At 37.8% G+C, this 22,544-nt stretch overlaps 2 protein-coding genes across 2 annotated transcripts; one reads left to right on the top strand and one right to left on the bottom strand.

The window, feature by feature from the left end:
- Window positions 1-605: 605 nt before the first annotated feature.
- Window positions 606-14,730, bottom strand: LOC112574069 (treacle protein-like). Its single transcript, XM_025254897.1, has 20 exons — window positions 14,641-14,730; window positions 14,425-14,477; window positions 13,786-13,874; window positions 13,180-13,364; window positions 12,475-12,625; window positions 11,926-11,972; window positions 10,607-11,567; window positions 9,782-9,879; window positions 9,421-9,566; window positions 8,916-8,975; window positions 6,827-8,505; window positions 5,741-5,938; window positions 5,214-5,384; window positions 4,724-4,843; window positions 4,357-4,464; window positions 3,748-3,837; window positions 2,624-2,766; window positions 1,963-2,138; window positions 1,622-1,712; window positions 606-1,480 (listed from the first exon to the last, which is right to left on the bottom strand). Exons 1-17 carry the CDS (start codon window positions 14,647-14,649, stop codon window positions 2,681-2,683), a joined length of 4,251 nt encoding a protein of 1,416 aa, XP_025110682.1. The 5' UTR covers window positions 14,650-14,730; the 3' UTR covers window positions 606-1,480; window positions 1,622-1,712; window positions 1,963-2,138; window positions 2,624-2,680.
- A 55-nt stretch (window positions 14,731-14,785) lies between these two features.
- Window positions 14,786-21,894, top strand: LOC112574127 (HAUS augmin-like complex subunit 3). Its single transcript, XM_025255009.1, is given in 14 exon segments — window positions 14,786-15,241; window positions 15,629-15,739; window positions 16,031-16,114; window positions 16,509-16,620; window positions 16,943-17,146; window positions 17,344-17,483; window positions 17,929-18,061; window positions 18,301-18,305; window positions 18,307-18,484; window positions 19,174-19,326; window positions 19,484-19,580; window positions 19,822-19,972; window positions 20,251-20,428; window positions 20,782-21,894. Coding segments are annotated over 14 exon segments (1,851 nt in total). The 5' UTR covers window positions 14,786-15,065; the 3' UTR covers window positions 20,911-21,894.
- The last annotated feature ends 650 nt before the right edge of the window (window positions 21,895-22,544 follow it).

Genomic DNA, 22,544 nt, shown 5'->3' with positions numbered 1-22,544 from the left:
GATTCACAATCATTCAATCTAGGAACCAATGGCATTGAAGAAAGTGGTCAGTCAACAGATACAGCTCAACCACACCTAGCACTTAGCTTAAAAAAATAAAATAAAATTGGGCAATGTCGAAAACAAAAATCAGACATTTTACTGTATGGGCTAAGTCTTTGTCAAAAAATATTATTGTGTGTCTTCAACCATTGGAACAAAACACAGTGCCTTAGAAATCTATACTTTTTAAGAAAGCAATGGATACTTTTATGCATAATATGATGTATGTGCATGGATACTTGTGCGAAAATCAGCATTTTAAGTCATACAGTACTGTGATTGCAGACACAATTGTATCAGTTGGATGCAACAGTTATTTCCCTTCTTCATATTCTGTCCACTGTCTCATGTAATAGGCTTAATATTTAATACTGAAACATTTAACAAATTAACAAAACATGCATTTTATTTATGTTAGCTTATAACAAAAGCAAGCACCTTTCACTCACTTCAATGAGACATAAAGATCAAAAGACGTGCTAAAAGCATCAAGACTTTAAAAAAGAATGAGCCATTTTAATGTATCCAAAGACCATATTTATGTCTTTGGAAAGACACAAGTATTTTTCCACACACACACACACAATTTTTATATACACATATATACATATACAAACATTACTTTACAAAGTAATAGAAAACACCACCCAGATTTAAAGACTTGCTGCTGTTTTTTTTTTTACACAGCTGTCCATTTTATCTGATTCAAGATGGGCTTCAAGGCTCCTTTCTTGAAACTTAAGCAACTTTTCACTCCCACCTCTGACCAAAAAGGAGTTACACATTTTCACTACCATCACTGCGCACACAATGTCCTGCATTGAATGTGAAAAGCTAACAATTCCTTCTTTGCTTTTGCTGTGGAGGTTAAGGTTGGTAGGTTGTTTGCATTTTACGCCATGCTAGCAGTTAAGGCTACATCATGGCAAAATAAGTGGAGATTCACGCCGAAATAAGAAACCTTGTTTCTTTATACTGATTTAACACCATTTTAAGCACCATTTGAGCTATAGCTAACCACCCTAACAGTGAACAATCTGCAAACGGGCAAACTTTAACAAATAATCTGAAAGGTGCTTACTAGATGTCATGTAATCATTAATTTCTCATGAAGTCATTTGTACTGACAAATAGAGTCAAGCTTATGTTAACAAAGAAAACTGGTGGCCTATTTTTAACCAGTGTGACAACTACTCACAAAGGTCAGCAACCCAGTCACCAACAGATGCACGTGGCAACAGGTGTTTTCAGCCATCCCAGTAAAATAAACTGACCATGGAACCAAGAATTTAATTCCTGTAAGCACAGGTGAAGATTTAAAAAGCAGGTGATTCACTGTTTGTTACTATGCCTGTGTTGTTGACCGTATCCAGCAGAAGGTTTGTGAAAGTCAGGATGGCCTCATCTTGTCGAAGATTTCGAAGACTGTACACTGATCCTGAAAGAAGATATGAATGCTTGTCATGCATCATCTTTTACACTGGAAGAACTTCTTCACTAACAGACTTATAAAATCTTCAACCACACCCAATTCACTGTCCTAAAGAGTCTTGCAAAGGAAGATTTTAGAGATTCCCACCTTTGGGCACAAAAAAGTGGTCACCTGTCTGAAGAATGCTGGTGGCTCTGTTGATAGTGATAATGACTTTTCCATAGTTGATGGCATAAATCTGCAGATAGTTTTGGATACAAAATAAATAAATAAATAAAAAATAAAAATAAAAATAAAGAGTAAACAAATAAAAGGAGAAAAGTACCAGGTAACAATGTCTTCAGTAATATTCAGAATGGCTCCGCACTCATATATTTTCTCAGTTGTGAAAAAACTAGCGACAGAATATTTGTATCTCATAAAATGCATGTTAGAACTGACAATGCTGATAAAAGTGTTAAGGAAATAGACTGCTAAAACCTACGTACCACAGCGGTGCTGATAGTCCGTTGCAATGGTTTTTCTGACAGTGGTGCAAGTGTCAGCACGCCTGTTGTGAAAAGTTTCTGTTGTGTAATCAACTTCAATGTGAAAGGGTCTTTGGGTGAAGGGTCATTACCATGGGGACCCAACAGCACCCCACTTTCAGCAGGGTTGAAGCAACCTACACAAAAGAAAAAATATACAAATTAGACATTCCTGGTGCAAACTATAATGAGGAAAAATGGAAGAAAGATGACAAAAAGTAAATACATTAATGCAAAGTTTTATTATTTCTGCAGCTTCTCTTTCTAAATAATGGTATGCCATGATGTCTCAAATGTTGATTATCTAGATATTCTCTTTAATTAAAGGTCTTTGCTATTTTTCATGTGTCTTTTTCAGATGGAGGCTCTCAATAGCACCAGGTTACCAGCTAGACAGGAAATTTACAAATGAATATTTCAAGTATTCCGATCTACTTTTATAACAAAAATAATTCATAAGGTATCAGAGACAAATATCTGTTCAAGTAACCGTTTATTATACAATCACAACTTCGGAGTTCTAATTTTTAATATACCACTGTTGTAGATTGCTGCTGTTTAGGTCATCTATATAAATAAGCCCTAGGGTTAATAAGTGTTACTGTGTTCACCTACTACTTACCCATTAGGACTTCCTCTTGTGTCTCTGGATGAAAGACAGGTATTTCTGTACTTTTAGTCACTTCCAGTTCATCAGGAATCTTTGTGTGGATTGACAAGCGCCGGGACAATTCCCTTTTCTAGACTGAGTCTTCCTACGCACCACTGTAGAGACAACACTACTTCTTGACACTTTACAGTTCAGGCAGTTATTTATGAGTCAATAACAACAACAGCCACATAGGGTTGCCATACTACCTGGCATCCTCTTTAGGAGGTTTACATTTGCAGGGCTTCTGCTTACGCAAAAAATTGCGTACAGTACGCATTAAAAGTTCGGAGGACCCCTTCAATTTTCGTCAATGGGGTCCCCTTCAAATTTGGGACGAAGAACAGGGACTCCTTAAAAATCTGAAGGAGGGGTCCCTGGGACCCCAAAGAATTTAGCCTTAGCAGAAGCCCTGACATGTATGTGTGAGAAGGTGTAGGTGTGCATGTGTGTTGAATGTGCATGCTACATTATGTTTGTATATGTGGTTGGGCTTGTGAGCAAAAGAAAAATTTCCATCTTGACTTCCTCAGACAGACAATAAAGTTTGATTTGATTTGATTTGATTTGATGGGTGGTTAGTAAGAATCTATAAAATGTTAACTAAATGATACACAACTACATTTAGAAAGTATTTCTACAACTAAAGTGTCAACTAGAAGCCACACAGTTACCGCAACACTGAGGAAGAATTGAAACAAAAGACTAGCAACATGCAATTAAAGCATAATTATATTTTGAACTAGCATTACAGTGTTTCCCACTAAAACATGGGCTTTCTATATTTCTTGTAAAAATTCATGACTAACAGGGAAAATGACATTCAATGAAAAACGTCTTCACACTTTCAGACATTTTTGCCTAAATGTATTTTATAGGATGTAGTAACTAATGAAATAGTATTACCAAATATACTCTGGTAAAAACAGCTTTTTTATTGTACCAACATTCTTCTATGTTTCTAGACAAATCAAATAATTATCACCATAAACAAGTTCACATTTTCAAGTTTACTTTTTCTACTGTGGGCATGTGACTGGCTAAAGACATAAAATTGCAATGACATCAACAACAATAGTAAAAGCCCACACACTTACAGTTGGCCTGGCGGCGTTGTCTTCGCTTTCTATTCTCCTGCTCCAGGTACAGCTTTTCATTGGACGGCTGTACAGCCACAATCACTGCACCTTAAATAAGAAAGCAAACACTTGCAACCTGAAATTTGATGTGTTTGAACTTGTGGTATCTTTCCTTTCTAAAACACCATACAGTCATTCTGTGGTGCTTTGAGAAGTTAATGAGATAATGCAATGTGACTCAACTGGCTTCTCAGGTTTATAAACACCGTAGCCTGCTCTTTATATCAGACTTCTATGTGATGTAGTTTACTTAAAGGGCTAACATACACTATTTAAAGTAATAAGTCATAAGCCAAACTGTGTGATTAAAAACCTTTTCCCCCAGCTTTTTAAGAGCTATTTTAAATACACTTTACAAATACACAATGAAGGTAGCATTAAATATCCTACGTTTTAGAATACTAATATACCAATATAAATTGGCAGAAAACGATGTTTACAAAAATATAAAATACAGAAGAATTTTTTCATATTATTTCAACTAAGGCAAACTGTCAACATGCATGTTTTGCAGTCAAAGCCTTTGAGAGTTGAGCTTTTTTTTCTAGATATAAAAAAAAAACTTACCTGATTTCCTTCTTTCATAGACAATGCGCTCATTTTTGTACCACTCAAGGGGCCTTACTCGAGTTCTCTGAGACCTGCGCAGCCCTTCAACATTCTCCTCTGGTGGAACTGAGAATTGTTCACATTCAAATAAGTTAAAGTTCCAATAGGAAATGTTCATGTTTCGCAGACTTTAAGACCTCATCAAGTTTTCTTTTTTTCAGCAAAATGTAGACAATACATGCAGTTCTTGATCCGGCAAAAAAAAAAAAAAAAAAAAAAAAAAAGCATTCTTTAATCGTTTTAGGATGGATCATCTTTTTTTTCGACAAAAAAAAAAAAAAAAAGAAAGGTGGATGCTTAACGTACCTAGACCTGCGGTACTTACTTATTTTATCTTCCTCCCAGCGACATTTCTGCGGTGAAGACGAAAAGGTGATCTGCTGGTAATGTACAGGAGAAGAAGACATGCTGGGAAGTACAGTTGTAATGCCTTCATTTTCTGATCCTACATTCAATATACACATTAAATATTTTAATAAGCATGAACGTCTTTAAATATCAAGCATGAAATTTTTATTGTAAATTCTCTTTTTTGAGATTTACCAGATGATATGACCACGAATAATAATAAATCTGCTCTTTAACCATTTAAAGTTGACTCCCTGACAGTGAGATGGCATGCAGGACATTCCTCTCATCAGGTAACGGTCCTTGGGTAGATATAAAAGCAGCAGATCTATAAATAATGAACACTAAACACAACACATGAAAGGACGTCACTAACACAGATGGCCAAAGAATGGCATGACAAAACACTCCTGCCTCACGACTTAAAGTTGAAGAAGAATGCAATGCAACCTAAACCTGTCTCACACCTGAAACCTGATGTTCCGTTACAGTGTTACTGATGGTGACACGCCGCATTTTATTTTTGCTTTTGGCTGCTGTCAAACATGGAGTCAACGTCTGACAGTTGTCATTTCCTGAAGTGACAGATTTTGCTTTCGCTGTATCTTCTTCTGAACTCTTTTTTGCAGTGTACTTGCCTGAAAAATTAAAACATTCATCATTAATCTGGGGATGTGAACAATTCTTACACTTGGAGAGTTAGGCTGAAACAGTTCAAAAGAATATCATTATTTTTGTGAAATAAAATTCAGAATTAAAATGTAAAATTAATAGAATTTCTATCATCAGTGAAATGAAAAAATATGCTAAATTCTTTAACGTTTTTCTACAAACAGTATGGGACCATTTTCACCAAGTCAGACCTTTATGAAAAAAACCACACACCCACACTGGATCCTTGGCAAATTTTGATATAACAGTCGTGTAAACCCATCACTCTTTTGAAAATAAGGATTCAGTTAAGGTCGTTATAGGTTGGGTTAATGAATGTTACCTAGGTGAGGGGATGAGATAATATCATCTTCAACCTCCGCGCTGTGTGCAACCAGCTTCCGCCTGGAGTGCTTTCCTCTTGTTCTTACTGACGGGAGGTAGCTGATGCGTCGGAAGGAAATACCACTTTTTAATGCAGACTCGGGTATATCTAAGATGTGGAGATGGGAGACTGGAGTGCTAGAAAATGCTGCCAACTCTGTTGATTGATAAGCCAGGTTAAGAAAGTAACACAGCCAATGAGTTTTAAACATCAACCATCTAAAATAGGTGTGGGAAAAGTACGGTCGGCAGGCCAGATCCGGCCCGTAGAGGTCTTTGGACCGGCCCATCAGACAAAATGTGAAATGAACTTGTTTTAATAACTTTTTAAAAATTTAACTTACGTTAATCTGGTTAAAAGTTAATTTATCAAATATGACTTAGTGTGAAGAATTATTAGTACTTAACATTCTAACAGAAAAAGTATGAAAATAACAAATAACGCTTCTGACGTGTCTGATGGAACTGTGAGAGAGCATCGGGGGTGGCTGCCTTCAAAGAAAAAAAGCTTGAATTTTTATTGTGTGCAAATTGAAACATCTTCATTTTTCACATTAAATTCAGTAAGTAAACATTGTGTCTAGTCATGGCGAGAGTTTTTGATATACCGGTCTGCCGCATAGTTTAGAATTTGAGACCAGCCTGCGAAGAAAAAACTTTGCCCACCCCTGATCTAGAACATATACAGTGAATGACCAAAACAAATTTTAACTGCACCTGGGGTATTTAACTGACTGCTAATGCATGATTGGGTTGTGACCTAGGGTCATATAAGAAGTTTAACTGAAACCTTAGGTTAGTGTGCTATAGGTTAATATTGTGCAAGTGTGTAACTGTGTCAAACAGAAAAGACTGAAGATCATGGTAACGGCTTACATAAATCTTGAATGGCATGTGGAAAATACTATAATTTCCAATCTAGAACTGTTATACAACTGGTACTAGTAAATGTTATCACAGGTTTCATTGTTTTAATGTAACAGTAACAGATTAACAGTGGACCAGTCTGTTTACAATGAACAAACTGATCTGAATGAGAAAGTACCTTTGTCTGGCAGATTCTGACTTTCATTGGCCTTCATCATACTTGGCTCCTCATGCACTTTATCTGGCGAAGTTTTCTTGGCTAAATCATTTGCATTTGACCTGCCTCTCTTGTGAAACTGTTTTTTATGTCCACCATCTTCTAGGTCTAACCTCGATTCAGAGCTGCATTTTCTTTTCAAGGTTGGAGTCTGTCTCTTGTTCTTTGCTCCCCTTCCTTGTGACATCACATGACCTTCCAGCAACTTCCCCGTGCCACTTTCACCTACTTTTCCCTTTTTGGGCAAGTCAGACATTGTTCCTGACATACTGTATGAATTTTTCTTTGATTGTTTCTTCTTATTTACCTGTCTCTTACTTGTTTCTGATGGTGACTCCACAGGTCTGCACAAATCTGCAGCATCAGTATGGAAAAGACTATCAGCGTTTGTAACAACTGCATTCCTTTCAGAGCCATGGCTAAAGTCCAGAACGTTTGTCTTACTGGTATCATACAGTTTCTTTTTCCCAACTGAGCTGCGTCGAAGGATAGTACTTGTCTGAAGATGTTTGCCCTGACTTTTGGCCACAACAGGTTGAGAATAGGTCTCAGGACTGCTTCGCTTTGCAGGGGATAGAGCCAAATCATTGCTGGTCTCCTCTTGAGAGGCTTCATCATGGTCTCTGTTTTCTGAAGTATGCTTCATTCTCCTTTTTCTTTGGGCAGTTGTCTTGGATGATGTCAAAACTTTGTGCTGATTGTTGTCTGTTGCTTCCTCCTTTGTGTTCTCATCATATGCATCACTCGTTTTCTTTTTCTGCTTCCTGGGCTGATTTTCTGACTGTGTCCCAGCTCTCTGGGCAGCATTTCCACGATCATCACTATAACTTTCTAGAGTTTCATCGCCAGTCTCTTCAACATTAGATACAGGTTCCTGTTCTAGGCAATCTTCTTGCAACTCTGCCTCTTGCCGTTTGGTTCTTGCTTTTCTTTCAGAAGAAACACTCTTTGCCAACAATTTTTTTGTGTGTCTTTGAGCACTGACAGACTTTGATCTGGCTCTCCCTCTAGTCTGCAATGGCATTTTAGGCTTTGTGTCCACAGCTTCCAAATTAACTTCTAAATCAGTCTCCTCCAAAGATGTCTTACTTTCTGCCATCTCTCTGTCCTTCCTTTCTGATCTACCTCCTCCTTTCTCAGTCTTTTGGTCTACCAGAGACACCTGGCTAATCAACTGTGCTTTTCTATCTGCTCCGGCTAGCATTTCTGTCTGTTTTCTCTCTTTTTGGGCCTTTGGTTTCCTGAGACTTCTGTTACCACCAGCAGCTAATTCTTTCTGAGGTTTCTCTGCTGTCACTTTTGTCGTTTCCTTGGTCAAAACATTTTGACTGCTTGTTTTTTCTTGGCAAATCTTTGGTGCACACTTGTCTTTCTGCCTTGGTTTGCTCCTGGCTTTGCTTGTCCTTCTACTGTACACCTGGCTGACATCCAAAATATCAAAGTCATCTTCTTCATCTGAAAAAACTTTGGAAGTCTTAGCAAGGTTCTGGCTTGCAAGGGAGACAAACATGCCAGCTTCAGAAACTGGACTCTGGGGTGATTGACTAACTTCTTCAGAATCTAGGTTGTCTATTGCTTTGTCTGCATTTTTGCGTTCCTCTGGGACTTCAGCAATGGGAGATGCCACTGGTGCTGTCTGTCTGTTGAAATTACATTTTAAATGAAAGCTAAACATTTTAAACAAATATGCAAGCACAATGAGAAGAATTATCTTAAAATGGTCTTTTTACATTTTACAATTCTATTCATAAAGATCAACCATGAAAAGTTGTAGTTAACACTAGCATTTAATTTTATGGCGGCAACATCTAGCATTTTATGGTGGCAACATCTAGCAAATAAATAGGATGCACAAGCATGCAGGCACAAGTAAAGGTCTGTGGTAAAGCTTTGTGACTGCAGACAATGTGAACTATAAGTGGTTCGCCACATTATGAGAACAGCACATAGAAGACATAGGCTATCAACCCTTTTCGACTGCCTTTATGGGGAAGTTTTCATTCAGGCAAAATTAGGGTACATTTCCCACAGCAAGGGTATGTCTACTCACCTCTGCTTTTGTGTGACTCTGGCAGGCTTCTGGCTTTTTGGACTCTCTCCATAAGACAATCTGTGTTGTCATAGACAAATAGCTAATGTTATCCTTACTATAAAGATAAGTAAACCTACAATACACAAAGAGATCAAGTGTTCAAATAAAAGTTTTGGTAGTCTTCAGAGTTAAACAGAGAATGATGTAACGATTAAAGAGAATCTTTCTTGGACACATGCTCTCAAGCACATGAATGAGACACGGACAGCTGACAAAGGATGGAAAGAGAAAAAACAACCATATAGACAAAAAATAAAAGACAAACACAGAAGACACAAAGAAAAATTAGGAAACAAATATTATGGATCCAAGGATTAAAGAAAGTGACAAGAAAAAAAAAATAAACACTTAGACATCAGTTTTAAGAAAGTGACTGAAGAGGTGTATTTTAAAACCTGTCTTGAAATATAGAACAAACATTTTACAACTTTGGTACATGATTTTCTGGAAACAGAATGGTTACCTTTTGCGAGTGTCAAAGAGACGTGGCTGAGGAGTGAGACCCTCACTTTGATCTGCCCGAGTGATGGAGCCTGTCACATCTCCAGCAATAGACAGATAAATGGATGACTTCTGAGACACAGGCAATGGGCTTGCATTTGCAGTCAGCTGTAACAAACATGCTTTTAGATCAACCAGTTGCACCAGTAGGTACACAAACACATGAGGGCATGAAGCACTACCCCAGGAAACCAAGACAATCCATACATTTCACTCATCCATCCACAACTGTGTCTGAGCAAGAAACAGAAGGTATTACATTTTGATATTAAAAAAATAAAAACTGTGGCAAGTATAAATTCAAATGCAGGTGACAGAAGTACCTGTGAAATTCCTGACTGTTGCACAATACCTGAGGCCACATTCTGACTTTGCTCATTGGATTTCTCAGCTGTAGCCTCTGGCAGCACACATGACTTGTCTGCAACAGATATTATCATAACTAGTGTTCTTCCTGCCTACAGTGAGTCATCACTAACAGCATTCTTGACAACAGCCATCAAGTTCAAAGAATGCTTGAAATGAAAATTTAACAATCCCCATGACACTAGATAATGTTGTTCGGGGAAGCATATACCTGCATGGAAAGACCACTGGAGAACGAACCCCAGAGGCATGCTGGTTCGATACCTGTGAAGTGTACCAATCTTCCTCCGGTCAACCCAACTGTTGGAATGGGGGTATCTAAGATGGAGAAGGTATGGCTGTGGGAAAGAGAGGATAGACCAGCTCTCGCAAAAATCTGGTCCCTGATTTCCCTGAATAAGATGATCTTGTCCATGGGACAAGAGTTCAATCTAAGACCTTGAGCCCAGTTTCACAGGCTTCTGGGACAAGGATGCATCACGAGACAGTGGCTGGATGAAAAACCCAAAGGAATCATAAAGCAGTTAAGCTTATGCTGATGTTAGAAATTCTAGTGCCTAGTGACACATTATAAATGTGACCTCTACACAAACGAACAAAAACCCCATCCTTTCTGTTTTCTCTGAAACATTGGAGACATTCAGTTTTCAGACAATTAACAGCACAGAAACTTTTTTTATCTACGTTAGATAGATCATGTGATTAATGGAATAGGTAACTGTCATATTAATGCTATTCTCTTTCTAATACATGCATTTACAAGGAATTCAGACAAAGTTTACCTTTAAGTTGAGAAAGATCATCGGCTGCCAGTAAGGTATGGTTCTCCTCCTCGGTTTGGCCATTACTGGCATTACCAGATGTTGTATTGTCCATTTTACTTTCTCCAATGTTTATTTTATTACCTCCTCTTCCAGGTTCACCACAAAGGGCCTTGGGGGTTGCACCTTTTGCTCGGAGGACAGTACTAGCTCTGCCTGCGGATTTTTCAACACAGTTCTTCTCAGGCATCTCCCCTTTGTAGTAGTTTTCTCTAGTCACACATTCTGGAACAACCTCTGCTGGGTTTAGTTCTGACTGTCTGCATATATGTGTCTGCTTATCAGATGTTCCATGAATACCTTCTTGTGAAGGTCTATCCGCCACCAGCACCTGTTGCAAAGCAGCTGTTTGCCTTTTGATTTTCTGGATGAGAAAATCATCTGCATCAGACATCTGGCAGTCTGTACCTGCTGTTGTGCTTTCTTCAGCTTCACTGCAGCTACACTTGTCATGACTCTCTGTGTCAGTGCCCTGAACCTCCAACAGTTTGCTGGAGCCAACATTTTCGTTTTTACCTTGAGAACCTGTGCTGACCATTTTTTCTTCCAAAACTTTCCTCTTGCCTTTGACCTTTTCTAAACTCTGTTGAACCTTTTCTTGTGGAGGGGATTTCTGCTGAGTGATCAGCTTTCCTGGGAGGTCTCTTTTAGAACCTATGTCTTCTTGGGCCAGGATGGCCTCATCGCCAGTTCCATCATCTTCACCAGCAACCTCAAGTTGCATACTTCTACTCTTATTGCTTCTGTCTAAATAATTTTTTTGTATACTCTCTTCTGAATGTTCTTCTGCAGTGTACTGCTCTGCAGAATCCCCATCAATGGAAGTGGTGACTTTGCTCTCTTTGTCACTTGACGGTTCATTTTCTGAAGTTGTTTCGGCTTCAACCAGCATGCCAGTACCCTGCAATTCTGTCATGTCAGCCTGTAGTGCAAAAGAACAGATGTGAGAAAATAATGAAAACAACTTTTCAAAATAATTTCTATTCCTTCAGTCCTGTCAGATGACATTAACAGAAATCATTTCTAATTAGACTATTCCTCAGGCAAGAAGATCACTGAAGGACAGAGAGCTTTCTGTGACTCATGGCAACCAGTCTATAATGGTTGAAAGATTCTTTTTTACTTGTTCATTCAAAATTATGCTAAAAGATACTGAATGGAAGTTTATCAACAGGATACAAGACCTGTCTCCACCTTATATATATATCACTGCACACACATATATATATTAAAACACAGTCTATAGCAGACACATATAAAGACTCCCCCTGAAAAATTACCTTTTTGGGAGCAGCAGAATTTGAAAATGACACCATGCTATCTGCATCTGTCACAAATATGGTCATTTTTAATTGCAATTCTTGTGCCATTGGGTGGAATTTTATTACAGTTTATTCATGTCATACATCCTATTTAATTCACCAATTGTGAATGTTATTTGACATAACTGGTTTAAAAATTTCTCCTTTATCATCTCAAGGAATTTGTAAATGTTCTGAAGTGAGTTTTATTTTGTACTGTAATATTCTTCACATCACCACCAAGGTGGTCATGTGGTCAAGACATGCCCAAATTAAATTCTACATAGTTACTCAGCATATCTTAGCAACAAAACTTCTGACACCACATAATATTTTACACAATGCCTTATTCAATAAAATTACAATTTGAAATTAATATTTTTGCTTGCTTTTTCTTTGAGTTTTCCCCCCCACTTTTTGGAGAAGTCTGATGATGACATGTGTACCTTCTTGTGAAGGTCTACCCAGCACCAGCACCTGTTGTTCAGTAAGCCAGGCCATAAGTGTTAGTACCGTTTTAAAACATACCTGACTCGGACCAATAGTCATCAAAGTTTTCAAAGCCTCCATCCAGAACTCTGATGTGCTTGCCAGCTTTGACGTCTCTCCCAGTTCTCCTCCCAATCTTCTGATTCTTGAAGGGATTGATAGTGATCTTGACATGAGCATGATAACTTGCCTACAACAAATGCAGGGTCATGAGAAATCAGCAAAATAGGAGGAAACACCAAGATGCTTACACTATGACCACACATGGCGCTGTCTTGGACTCTTGTAGCAGTAGGTCACATTTATTACACAGATGACTGATTGTCAAAACACTGAGAAGTCAAACCACATCTCAATGTCAATTAGCTCTTGTATCTATGCATTTGATTTTACAGGACTCGTAAGGCCTAATGATAGGAAACTACTGTTCATGCACAGGTTTTTGAGTGACAAAGTCAAAAGAAATCCCCTTATCCATAGTTGGCTGGATCAAATGAGGAAAGTGTTCCCATCTCACAATTAGTAGTTTTGTCAGCAACTGATCCACGCAGTAAACTTTGCTAAAATACCTTGATATTTCCCAATCCATTAATTTCACCACTTATCCAAAATATGTACACACTGAACTTGCTTTTTCCATTATACTCAAAACACATACACAAGTGCACACATAAACACAAAAACAAACATAACTGAAAATTCAAATAACACATTAGAAGACACAGTGAAATGTGAGCAACTTACCTCAGACTGCTGAGTCTGGGAAAGAGAGGGAGGACCAACATTTTGTGATTGCAGAGCTGGTAATTTCTCTGCTTGAGAATGTTGACTGCTGTTCACTGCCTGAAGTTTAGTGGAACTGCTGTCTGCCTGCTTTATCCCAGGATCATTAGGCTTCAGAAAGGTCCCTTCCCTTGTCACTTCAGCTTCTTCAAAAGTGCAAACATCAAAAACACATCGTTTTTCAAAACTTATCAATGATGAGTTTATCTTACTGGATATTTCTTTACAAATTCATTTTAAGTCTAAGGTCTTTAAATGTTTCTTGAAATTGTCCTAAAAAAATGTTTCTTAATTTTTAACCAAAAAAGAGGAAACAAACTATAGATTCAAAGCGGTTATAAAACTAGTAGGGATAAAATCTTTATGTTCTATCAACAATGAAAGTTCAGTAAATAAATAGAAAGACTAACAGAAAGTACAAAAATGGTAATGGGAGTAATCTAAATACATGGTTAACATCTAAGTGCTAGGTAGTCAGAAAGAGATTAACATTGAAAAAATGCTAAGCATGACTGCAGAAAAGGATATTCTCCCTTAGTGATATAATGAGCTATTACAAATAGTTACCTGATTCAGACCAGTAATCATCAAAGTTCTCAAATCCTCCAGATGTCTTGCGAACTGCTTTTCCTGCCTTTACATCTCTACCTGTTCTCCTTTAAGAAATAGATCTCTTTTTAAATACACTCAAGATTTTGTGCCTGTTCTACCAAATCAATCTACAATTTGTGTGAAGACATACATAAAATCTTCATAAAATACAATTCAATTGTCGTGTTTTGGGTCAAAGCAACCGGTCCCCATTCTATGAAACCAAATGAGGAAAACTGAATTACATGGCATGAATTTAGAATGATTCCTTCAAGACGGTTACAAATGTCATCGAAATAAAAAAGGTAACACTGCACTTGTGAAATTTACATTTCATAAAACTTGCCACCTACTAAGAGGCGAAAGCAACATAATGAAAGTTTCTCTATTGTACCATTTATTTTTCTTAACAAAATGTACTATCATATTTTAATTACCAGTTTTATGTGATGAAAGTATATAAGTGCATATTTAAGTGATGATCAAAATACTTGAAACAAGTTCGGCATCACGTTCTAATTATCAACACACCTCAACATCATGACCCATTTATCATTGATGCGATTTAACTATTTATTCACACGCTACATTAAATAGGTTGATATACTGTCTCACCTTCCAATATTTCTGTTTTTGAATGGGTTCACAACAACCTTCCCTGTCTTCCTCTGCAACACAGACCAAAAGACTGTTTTACAAATGAAAACTTAGGCAAACTTTAAATCGCAGAAGCAACATTATATTGACTCTGACACAAGAAATAAGCACTCGAGCTGCAAAATATGCTTCTGTTATGAACTACTTAAATCACTAATATTAGGTATTCCTTACCTTAGACATGCTGTGAACTGAGAATTAAACTCTCCCACTTGTTATTATTTGAGATCGCCGCCATATACGTGACGGAAATGCGTTTCGCTGTAACCTCATCCTATGATTGGTGGATATTTCTTGATGTCCAATGGAAGAAGCCGAAACAAAGAAACGTAACAGCGGGAGAGTCGAGGAAAGAAGATGGCCATTAGAACTTCTATTTGTTGATAGCTTGGTCATTAGCAACCATACTTTAAGTCCGCAGTGTCTCTGCAGCAGCTTATTATTTACATGAACTCTTTAGGTGATTCAACTGACGATTTAAGGAATGTGTTCGTGGACTCGTTAGACTTGTCGACTGAACTGTGATTGTGAAAATGTGTTCGGATGGGATTCTAATTTTATATGTGAGATAACTATACTCTTTCCGTAGGATAATCAACATGAGTGGTCTTCAGTTTATAAAGACTCTGAAGCATATTGGATACCCAAAGGCAGATAGTCTTAGTCCACGGGGTTTGGACTGGATGTTTGAAGATGTCACAATGCTGCCTTTTCTCACCTGGTTTTGTAACACAGTGGGACAACAAAATGTTCTGAGCGCTGAGGAAGAGGCAGAGTAAGTAGATTTTTTAAAATAGGTGTTAAGTTCCTCAAGTTAAAATTGTTAAGAGCTTTGTAATTCATGTGTGGAGCACAACAATTAAGTAGAAATTGTATTTAGATTATAAAAAGATCTGAAAGGATTTTAGTGACTTTATTAGAAAGCCTGATACCAGTACATTTATTGGGATAGTCACACCTCTGGAAGAGTGTGGACAAGTGAGTAGACTGTGGAGATCACATTTTAGCAGCATCTGCTTGTCTAAAACTCAGACTTGCATTTCAATGACAACTGAAAAGTCTGCAAGTTAGTACCTGAGATCACACATAAATGTGCACAATTTAGGAAATAGTTTGCAGAAAATTATCAGAAATTTCAGTGAGTGACATTTGCATGTAACAGATATGAAGAGCTCAAGGCATCGCAAGCAATTCTTCTGGAAGGAGAACAGCTAGATGATGCACTGCGAAGCTATCCAGTATATGATGATGACATAACACAGGAAAAGCTGAAGTAAGATTTAATTTATTATTCTTTGGGACAAGTCTTTCACCACACTTTACAAAATTCTATTAATATGTTGTATTAAAGAAACCCATTCTTCATATGCCTGGATATACTTATGCAATATTTACAGAATATTTCTGTGTTCATAACATCCATTTGGGTGAATATTTGAGTAGCAATACATGGGAATATATTTTCCCCTCAAAGCATTAAGGCTGGAAATTTTAGATCTTTGCTTTAACATGTTTTTGTTAATTGTAACACCCAAGTAAAATTCTTCTTTTTTTCTGTCTTTAGAGGTGATATTGAACGGCTGAAAGAAGATCTTGACAGGAGCAAGAAAAGAAAACAGCATTTGGTGCAGACCAGGAATAAGCTAAGGTACCTGAGTTTCAGTTTGGGTAAACAATTAGCTATGTATTTCTAGACTTGTTTTTACCATTGCTTAAACATAATTGTCCATGTTTATGGATACAGATATATTCACAAGTATGTAATTTCTGGAAACTAGGGACATACCCTTGAAGTATGCTAGTCATTTGGAAATGATCCCCAGTTTCGGAAAGTCGGATTTGTACAAAATAACAGCTTTTTTTTTTTTTGGTTCATACATATCACTGTTTCCGCCTCACCAAATTTTATAGGTTGTAAAGCTGGTAATTTCTCTGCCCTGGGATAGCTGACTGCTGCCTGCTTGCTTTGATTCCTTTAAACAAAACTAAAAACTTGCTATCATGCTATTATTTAATTAGATCAATACTTTACTTTTCTTCAGTCTTCATCACACAGGCCTTACAGATCGATTATCCAAGCTCGGAAACCCAGAGGATGAAGCCAAACGTCATTACAAACATGCATTGGAAGCATGCCAAAAGAGCAGCATAGAGGTATGATAGGAGTCTACAAACTTTCTGTCAATATTTCTGTGACATAAAAGTTGTCTGCCTGCCCTTCATACCTTTATGACAAGACTTGGAGAAAAGTTTTAGTCACGATTGCCTGTACATGTATATGTTTATCTTCATATTTCAGATGGAAACTTCTGTTCTCTGTCCCTGTAGTGCTATGTAGTTGAAATATAGCTATGACATTTTTCAAATTGGATTTTTCTTAAAGTCAAAACAGCAGCCATCACATTTTATGTTTCATTCCTTTTTAAAGCTGCTTATCATGTAGAATTAGCAGAATGTGTTTTTCAAATGTCTGCAGAGAGATGCGAGCCTCAGCAAACTACTTAATAGTGTGAAACATCTCTACACGCTGTATGCAGTCAGTGGGATTGAATCACAGGATTCCAATGCCGACCTTGGCCATCTTGTCTTTCTGTCGCAGAACTCTCTAGCAGCTTTCCACTTTGCTGAGGAGAAGTTTACAGTAGAATTAACAGCATTCACTAAAAAACAGTTCTTTGAGGTGCTTTATAGGACATTTTCTGTATTATTGTGTATTGCGTGTAATATAAAATCTGAATGTACTTGGTATAGTGGAAGATAAATAATATAATTTATTTTCATGACACATTTTTTTGTGCGTTCTGATGGAGGGAAGGAGCAAAATAAGAGTTGAAATTTTGTAATATTTAACTGAAGAAACATTCTTTGCTGCCACAGGGTATTGCTAACATCGCGGGTGGGGAGACATCACGCTATGAGCTATTGGAGGTCAGTGACCCCACAAGTTTGTTGGTTAAGGGTCAGTCACAAGAGGCCTTTCTTCAAGACTGTCAAGAGCTCACCAGACTTCAAGCAGTGTAGGTATTCTGTCATATGCTGCTGTGGAAGCAAATGGTCTTTCGTTTTATCATGTTTTTGTTGTTCAAGCAGTAAACATTCTTAATTTTTTTAACTCTTCAAGCAGTAAATATTATCAATACTGTTGTAACATTAAGACATAATACAGATTTAGCTATCTTATATTTTAAATGTTGATCATACTTCCAGCAGCATGACTGCCCTTTCATGACTATCAGTACTTCTGCCTGTTGAAGCTGCACTTGACAGTCTGATGATTGATGTTGTTGAGCCTTTTAATTGTTGAGTGTCTTTTAACTCCCACCACCTGAAGTCCACACAAAAGTTTTGCCAGCAGTGACTATGAAGAGTGTGAGATTTCAGTACCAAATGTGGAAAATCAAAACGTTCAAGCTGGAGCATTCAAAAGTGAAATATAAGGAGCAATATTTTCTTCATACGCAGATTTCCCAAGAGCGAATCTGAGCGCATCAATGCCATGGTGGAGGCAAAGTGTGCAGCAAGTGTTTGCCAGCAAGCGGAGGACATTCTGCACAATATACAGTCTGGGCTTCCCCAGATCTGTGGAAGACCTCAGGTAAAAGCGAAATTTAATTTTGCATTTCTATCCGGTTCTTGAAATTTAGCAAAAATTGCATAGGCATTTTTTTTTTTTTTTTTGATGGAGTTTTGGACCATGTTTTTTTTTAAATTTTTACCTGTGAAGTTCCTAACAGATCCATCATAATGTAAACATAATAAATTTATAAAGATAAGTTGAAAGTTTTCTTGCTTACAATAAATGTTGCTCTTTTTCTGATTGTTGTGACTTTGCAGTCATAACCTGCAAGAGCTCAATGCATCACATTCAGTCATCAAGCAGGAGTTGCATCACCTCACTGACACTGAAGTGCCCAGTTTGGTGAGAGAGTTAGCTACTTTTCAGTCCACTACAGTCCTAACCGGTGACTACAGCCTGAAACTGGCTCGCCAAGATTACTTCACATCCAATCAGAACCAGGTCTGTAAAAACCTTGGTGGATATCTCCATTTCTTTGATCCTTGCAAAATAATATTTTTGAAATTGTGGAGGGATGTATTGGCGAGCTATTGAAGACCTCGGTAATGAATGTCTCTTCAAGCAACTATTTATGCTTGTTAAAGCATTTTAACTTGTCAGGGTAGAGTAGATTACGTTGTTCAGAAATAGTCACAGCATCTTTACTATGAACAAGAGCTTTAGCTTGTAGTTTGAGCTGTCAGTTTAAGTTCAAACTTTACACCATCAGCAATTGAGGCTTTCTTATAGTCTTGGATCCTTCTTTCAACTAACTGTGCTAATTGTAATTTAATGTGCTTAGGGTGGGATATGAAAAAGCTTGTCAAGTATTTTATATTAGAAACTCTTAGCTGGACAACCTGATGTGGATGATAGCATATGTTTAAAAGGTCATGATTACATCTGGTTAACACATCATCTTGAGTGCTGTGTCCTGTATCCACGTAGTTGATATGAAAATGAAATTAAGCTTAGATTGTTAGTATTCTTATTAAAAAGAATGTCAAAGATGTAAAAAGATGACCTTCATGCATTAGTCCAGAAAAGTACATTAAAGATTGAAGTTCAGCATGTTCTGCTTACAGACATCTGATATGACATAAAAGATAAAAGGGTGGTATATTGCTGTCATTTTTGGCCTGGTTCGTTAGGTCATCGAGTACCTCGTGCAGCAGCGGGCAAGGAATGAGTTCCTGACCATGGCATATGAAATTGAAGCCCGTGGTCATCGAGAAACTCATCGCTTGCTAACAGCCATTAAACAAACACTTCAGGCCAAACTGTCATCCTTTGATGAGCGTATGGTAAGAAATATATTTATATAAATTTGTTCGGTTGTCCATCCTAGCCCCATCTCCAGATTGCAAGAACACTTTCATTCCGGTAGATGCTTTATGCTATTCTGTATCTTTTTCTTCATGATTTGTTCATAGTGCTATTCGATTTTGTTTTTAATTACAGAAGATCATGGCTGATCCATATCTAACTAAAGCCAGATATGAGCGTGGGACAATCGATACTAGAGATATGTTTTCAACCAGGTTGTATCACATGCTGGGTAAGGTCATTATTTGATTTTGGCTTTTTCATTAACTTGTGGAATTAGTCTAATGTCTAGCTTAAGTGTGATAGTTTGCCATGTAAGGCAGTTTGCTTAAGACCACTTTTCCATCCTTATTTATATCTCCTTGAAGACCATTTTTCCATCTTATAAGTTTGCTGCTAACCATATACGTGTGTCCATGTGAGTCTGAGAGGATATTAATCTGTGTTCACATGTACACATACAATCTGCATAGTGACACCAGACAAAGCGACCAGTGAGAGACAGTTGTTCTTGCCGTACTCCTCAATGGTATCAGCAGCACAATCACTCATGCAGCAAGTTAAGGCAGCCAGAGCTGAGGCTGTCTCCACAGCAGATATGTACCAGGCTAGGGTCAGCAGAATGTAAGCGCTTTTTTTCGTTTTTGTTTTGTTACTGAAATGATTTTATGATTCTCTTTTAAATACACATTTTTTAAATAGTCGTTTTATGCTGTTTCTGTATATTCTATTTTATGGGGTCTTTTGTTTAGCCTTTAACCGTGGATTAATGTTTGTTTCCAAATTGTGTACTCACACCACTGCATTAACTGGTTCTGAAAAAAGAGATTCAGCCATCCATTAAAAAGCGACAAAAAACTGGGTCAAATTCAGGACAAGCCACGAATGTTTTTATATTACAGGGAGGAAGAAGTGCAGAGGTGTGAGAATGTGCTGTATGCAGAGTCCAGCACCTTGGGTGGGCAGCCACAAATGATGCCTGTGGTCTTTCAGAAAACAGCCATGGAGCTGGATGAGATGTTGCAGAAGCTAGAGGCAGCCATTCTTGACACCATCACTGACATCAACAACAAAAAGAAGGTGAGATGATGGAAAAACATTATTCATTATTTGAACACTGGCTTTCTTCCTAATTGCAGCATAGTTGGTTCATGATATTTACCAGCTTAGTGTTGACAGAAAGGGCTCATAGCTAGCAAGGCCATACTTAATTCTGTGATCAGGAGCTGATTTACCTAGATTGAAGATGGTTCTCAGCAAGTGCTGTGAGATAATGACTGCAGTAACTTCTTTCCCTTATTCAGCAGCAGATTTATATACAACATTAATGGAGTTGATGAGTTTTAGCAAACATGAATGTCTCCCAGCAGAGAAATCAAGCTTGTTTAACTCATGTTTAGCATTGTATTACAATGGGTGCAGTCTTGTTGCAGGTACTGAAAAAAGACGCATTGCAAATGAAGGAAAGAGAGCTCTTCACTCTGTTTCATTTGCATCCTGATCGGCTGAAAACAACTGTGGAGAACTTGGAGCAGCGTCTGCAAGTTCACTCCGTTTCCTGATGAGATCAGTCATCAGCAGGAAGTTTCCACTGCAAGAGCTATTGAGGAAATTATATTCAATGTGATTGAAGTAGATCTGATCCATTTGTCTCACAAACACTTTGTGGCACAACTGCAGTCATTTGAGTTCGTGGCACAAGTGCAGTCATTTGAGTTCAAGGCACAATTTAAACTTATTACATATTTTGGGAGAAATGGCTCTGTACAATAAACCGTTTCAGAACTCAGCTTATTGAGCTTAGCATATGCACACCCCACCACCAACACAGCCAGCATGATGACAGAATTGAAGAGCAAAGAAAATGAGAACAAAAGTGATGTACAGCTGCCAAGAAGCAGGTGATTCAAGTGTTTAGGTGCATGACAGACTGTAAAAGGAAGATACCAAGCTAACTTGTGTAACAGGGTGATGTTTCCCTATACAAGTTTTTTTTCTCTCTTGAAGCTAGGATCATATAGCATGTTTAAAGCAGCCATGAGTATTGTCTGCCGATTGATGATTTCCTGCAATATTTTCAGCCAGTTTTGTTCATGGTCTGTTATGCTGAAGGTCCTTCACTAAGTACAGACTGTAAATGAAAAGTGGAAGGCAGGCAGAATACCTAAAGTCGTGACAAAATACTGAATAAAAAAGTGACCGCAAATGATATGTAGCATACAGAGTGCTGTAAGAACATCCCAGACACATGCATCCATGGTCATTGAAAACTTGCACGAAAGACATGCAAGTGCACAATCACTCATCACCAGTGTTTTCACACAAACATTCAAAAACACTAGAAGTTTTCAGCTATTTGGCTTTATGAATTGAGAATTGGTACTTTGTGCAGAATAAAGTAGAAATTGAACACATCTCAATCTCAAGAACCCATAAGAAACAAAAAGTCTGCATTAATAAGTTAACATACACACCAGGAGCATTAACTGTGTAATACTAACAGCAGCTGTTGCTGTATTGAGAGCAGTCACAGTTGGCAGCTGAAACTGGCATAATTTTTTTTTTTTTTGAGCTCACAAGAGCAGAACACTGAAGTTTTGATGAATGACATGAAATTCTGACAGCATCAATATGGGCATGTCAAGGTCACATGGTGACACTTGTGTCGTTTTGCAACAGAACAAACAATTGAGGCAGATGTATTTCCGAAGAAGTCACATCTTGGTCTCGGGCCTACGCTCATTGCTACTGCTTGTAAACATTCCTGTGCATTTTCACCACAAACAGGAAGCAAGGAAAAGGTAGTTCCCAGAACCTTTGAGTTACTGGGGAGCAAGGTGTTGAAGACGACACAGACCCAGGTTAGGATGGTACCCATCTTATCTCCCATCTCTGCTGCCTTTTCCTTACCCTCTAAGGATACCCATTCAACAGCTATGTCAACCAAGGGACATATGCTGTCTTTGGCCTTGACCAGTAGTACTGTTATTACTTGGCTGGCTGCTTTCACAAGACAGAAAAGTGAATTTTAAAAAGGCTAGTTGCATAATCAGGGAAGCTGGTGCAATATCCCTTCACAGACTTGCAGACATGAGCCAAAACATTTTGCAGAGAATTTCCTAAGATCTTTGATCTAAGTGTTTTTTCGCAATATTTTTCCTAAGTACTCAACTATTCTAGGCCACTTCTATCACAG

Source organism: Pomacea canaliculata, linkage group LG10, assembly GCF_003073045.1.
Source record: "Pomacea canaliculata isolate SZHN2017 linkage group LG10, ASM307304v1, whole genome shotgun sequence".
Taxonomy (NCBI): domain Eukaryota; kingdom Metazoa; phylum Mollusca; class Gastropoda; order Architaenioglossa; family Ampullariidae; genus Pomacea; species Pomacea canaliculata.
Note: the sequence above shows the minus strand (reverse complement) of the source record. Positions and strands in the feature narration are given on the sequence as shown.

Bases quoted from the DNA above. Each gene is read 5' to 3' on its own strand.
- LOC112574069 (XM_025254897.1), bottom strand. The intron at 12,626-13,179 runs GTAAGTTGCTCA...CATTTGTTGTAG, and splicing joins CCCAGACTCAGCAGTCTGAG to GCAAGTTATCATGCTCATGT. The intron at 9,567-9,781 runs GTACTTCTGTCA...TGTTTGTTACAG, and splicing joins AACAGTCAGGAATTTCACAG to CTGACTGCAAATGCAAGCCC.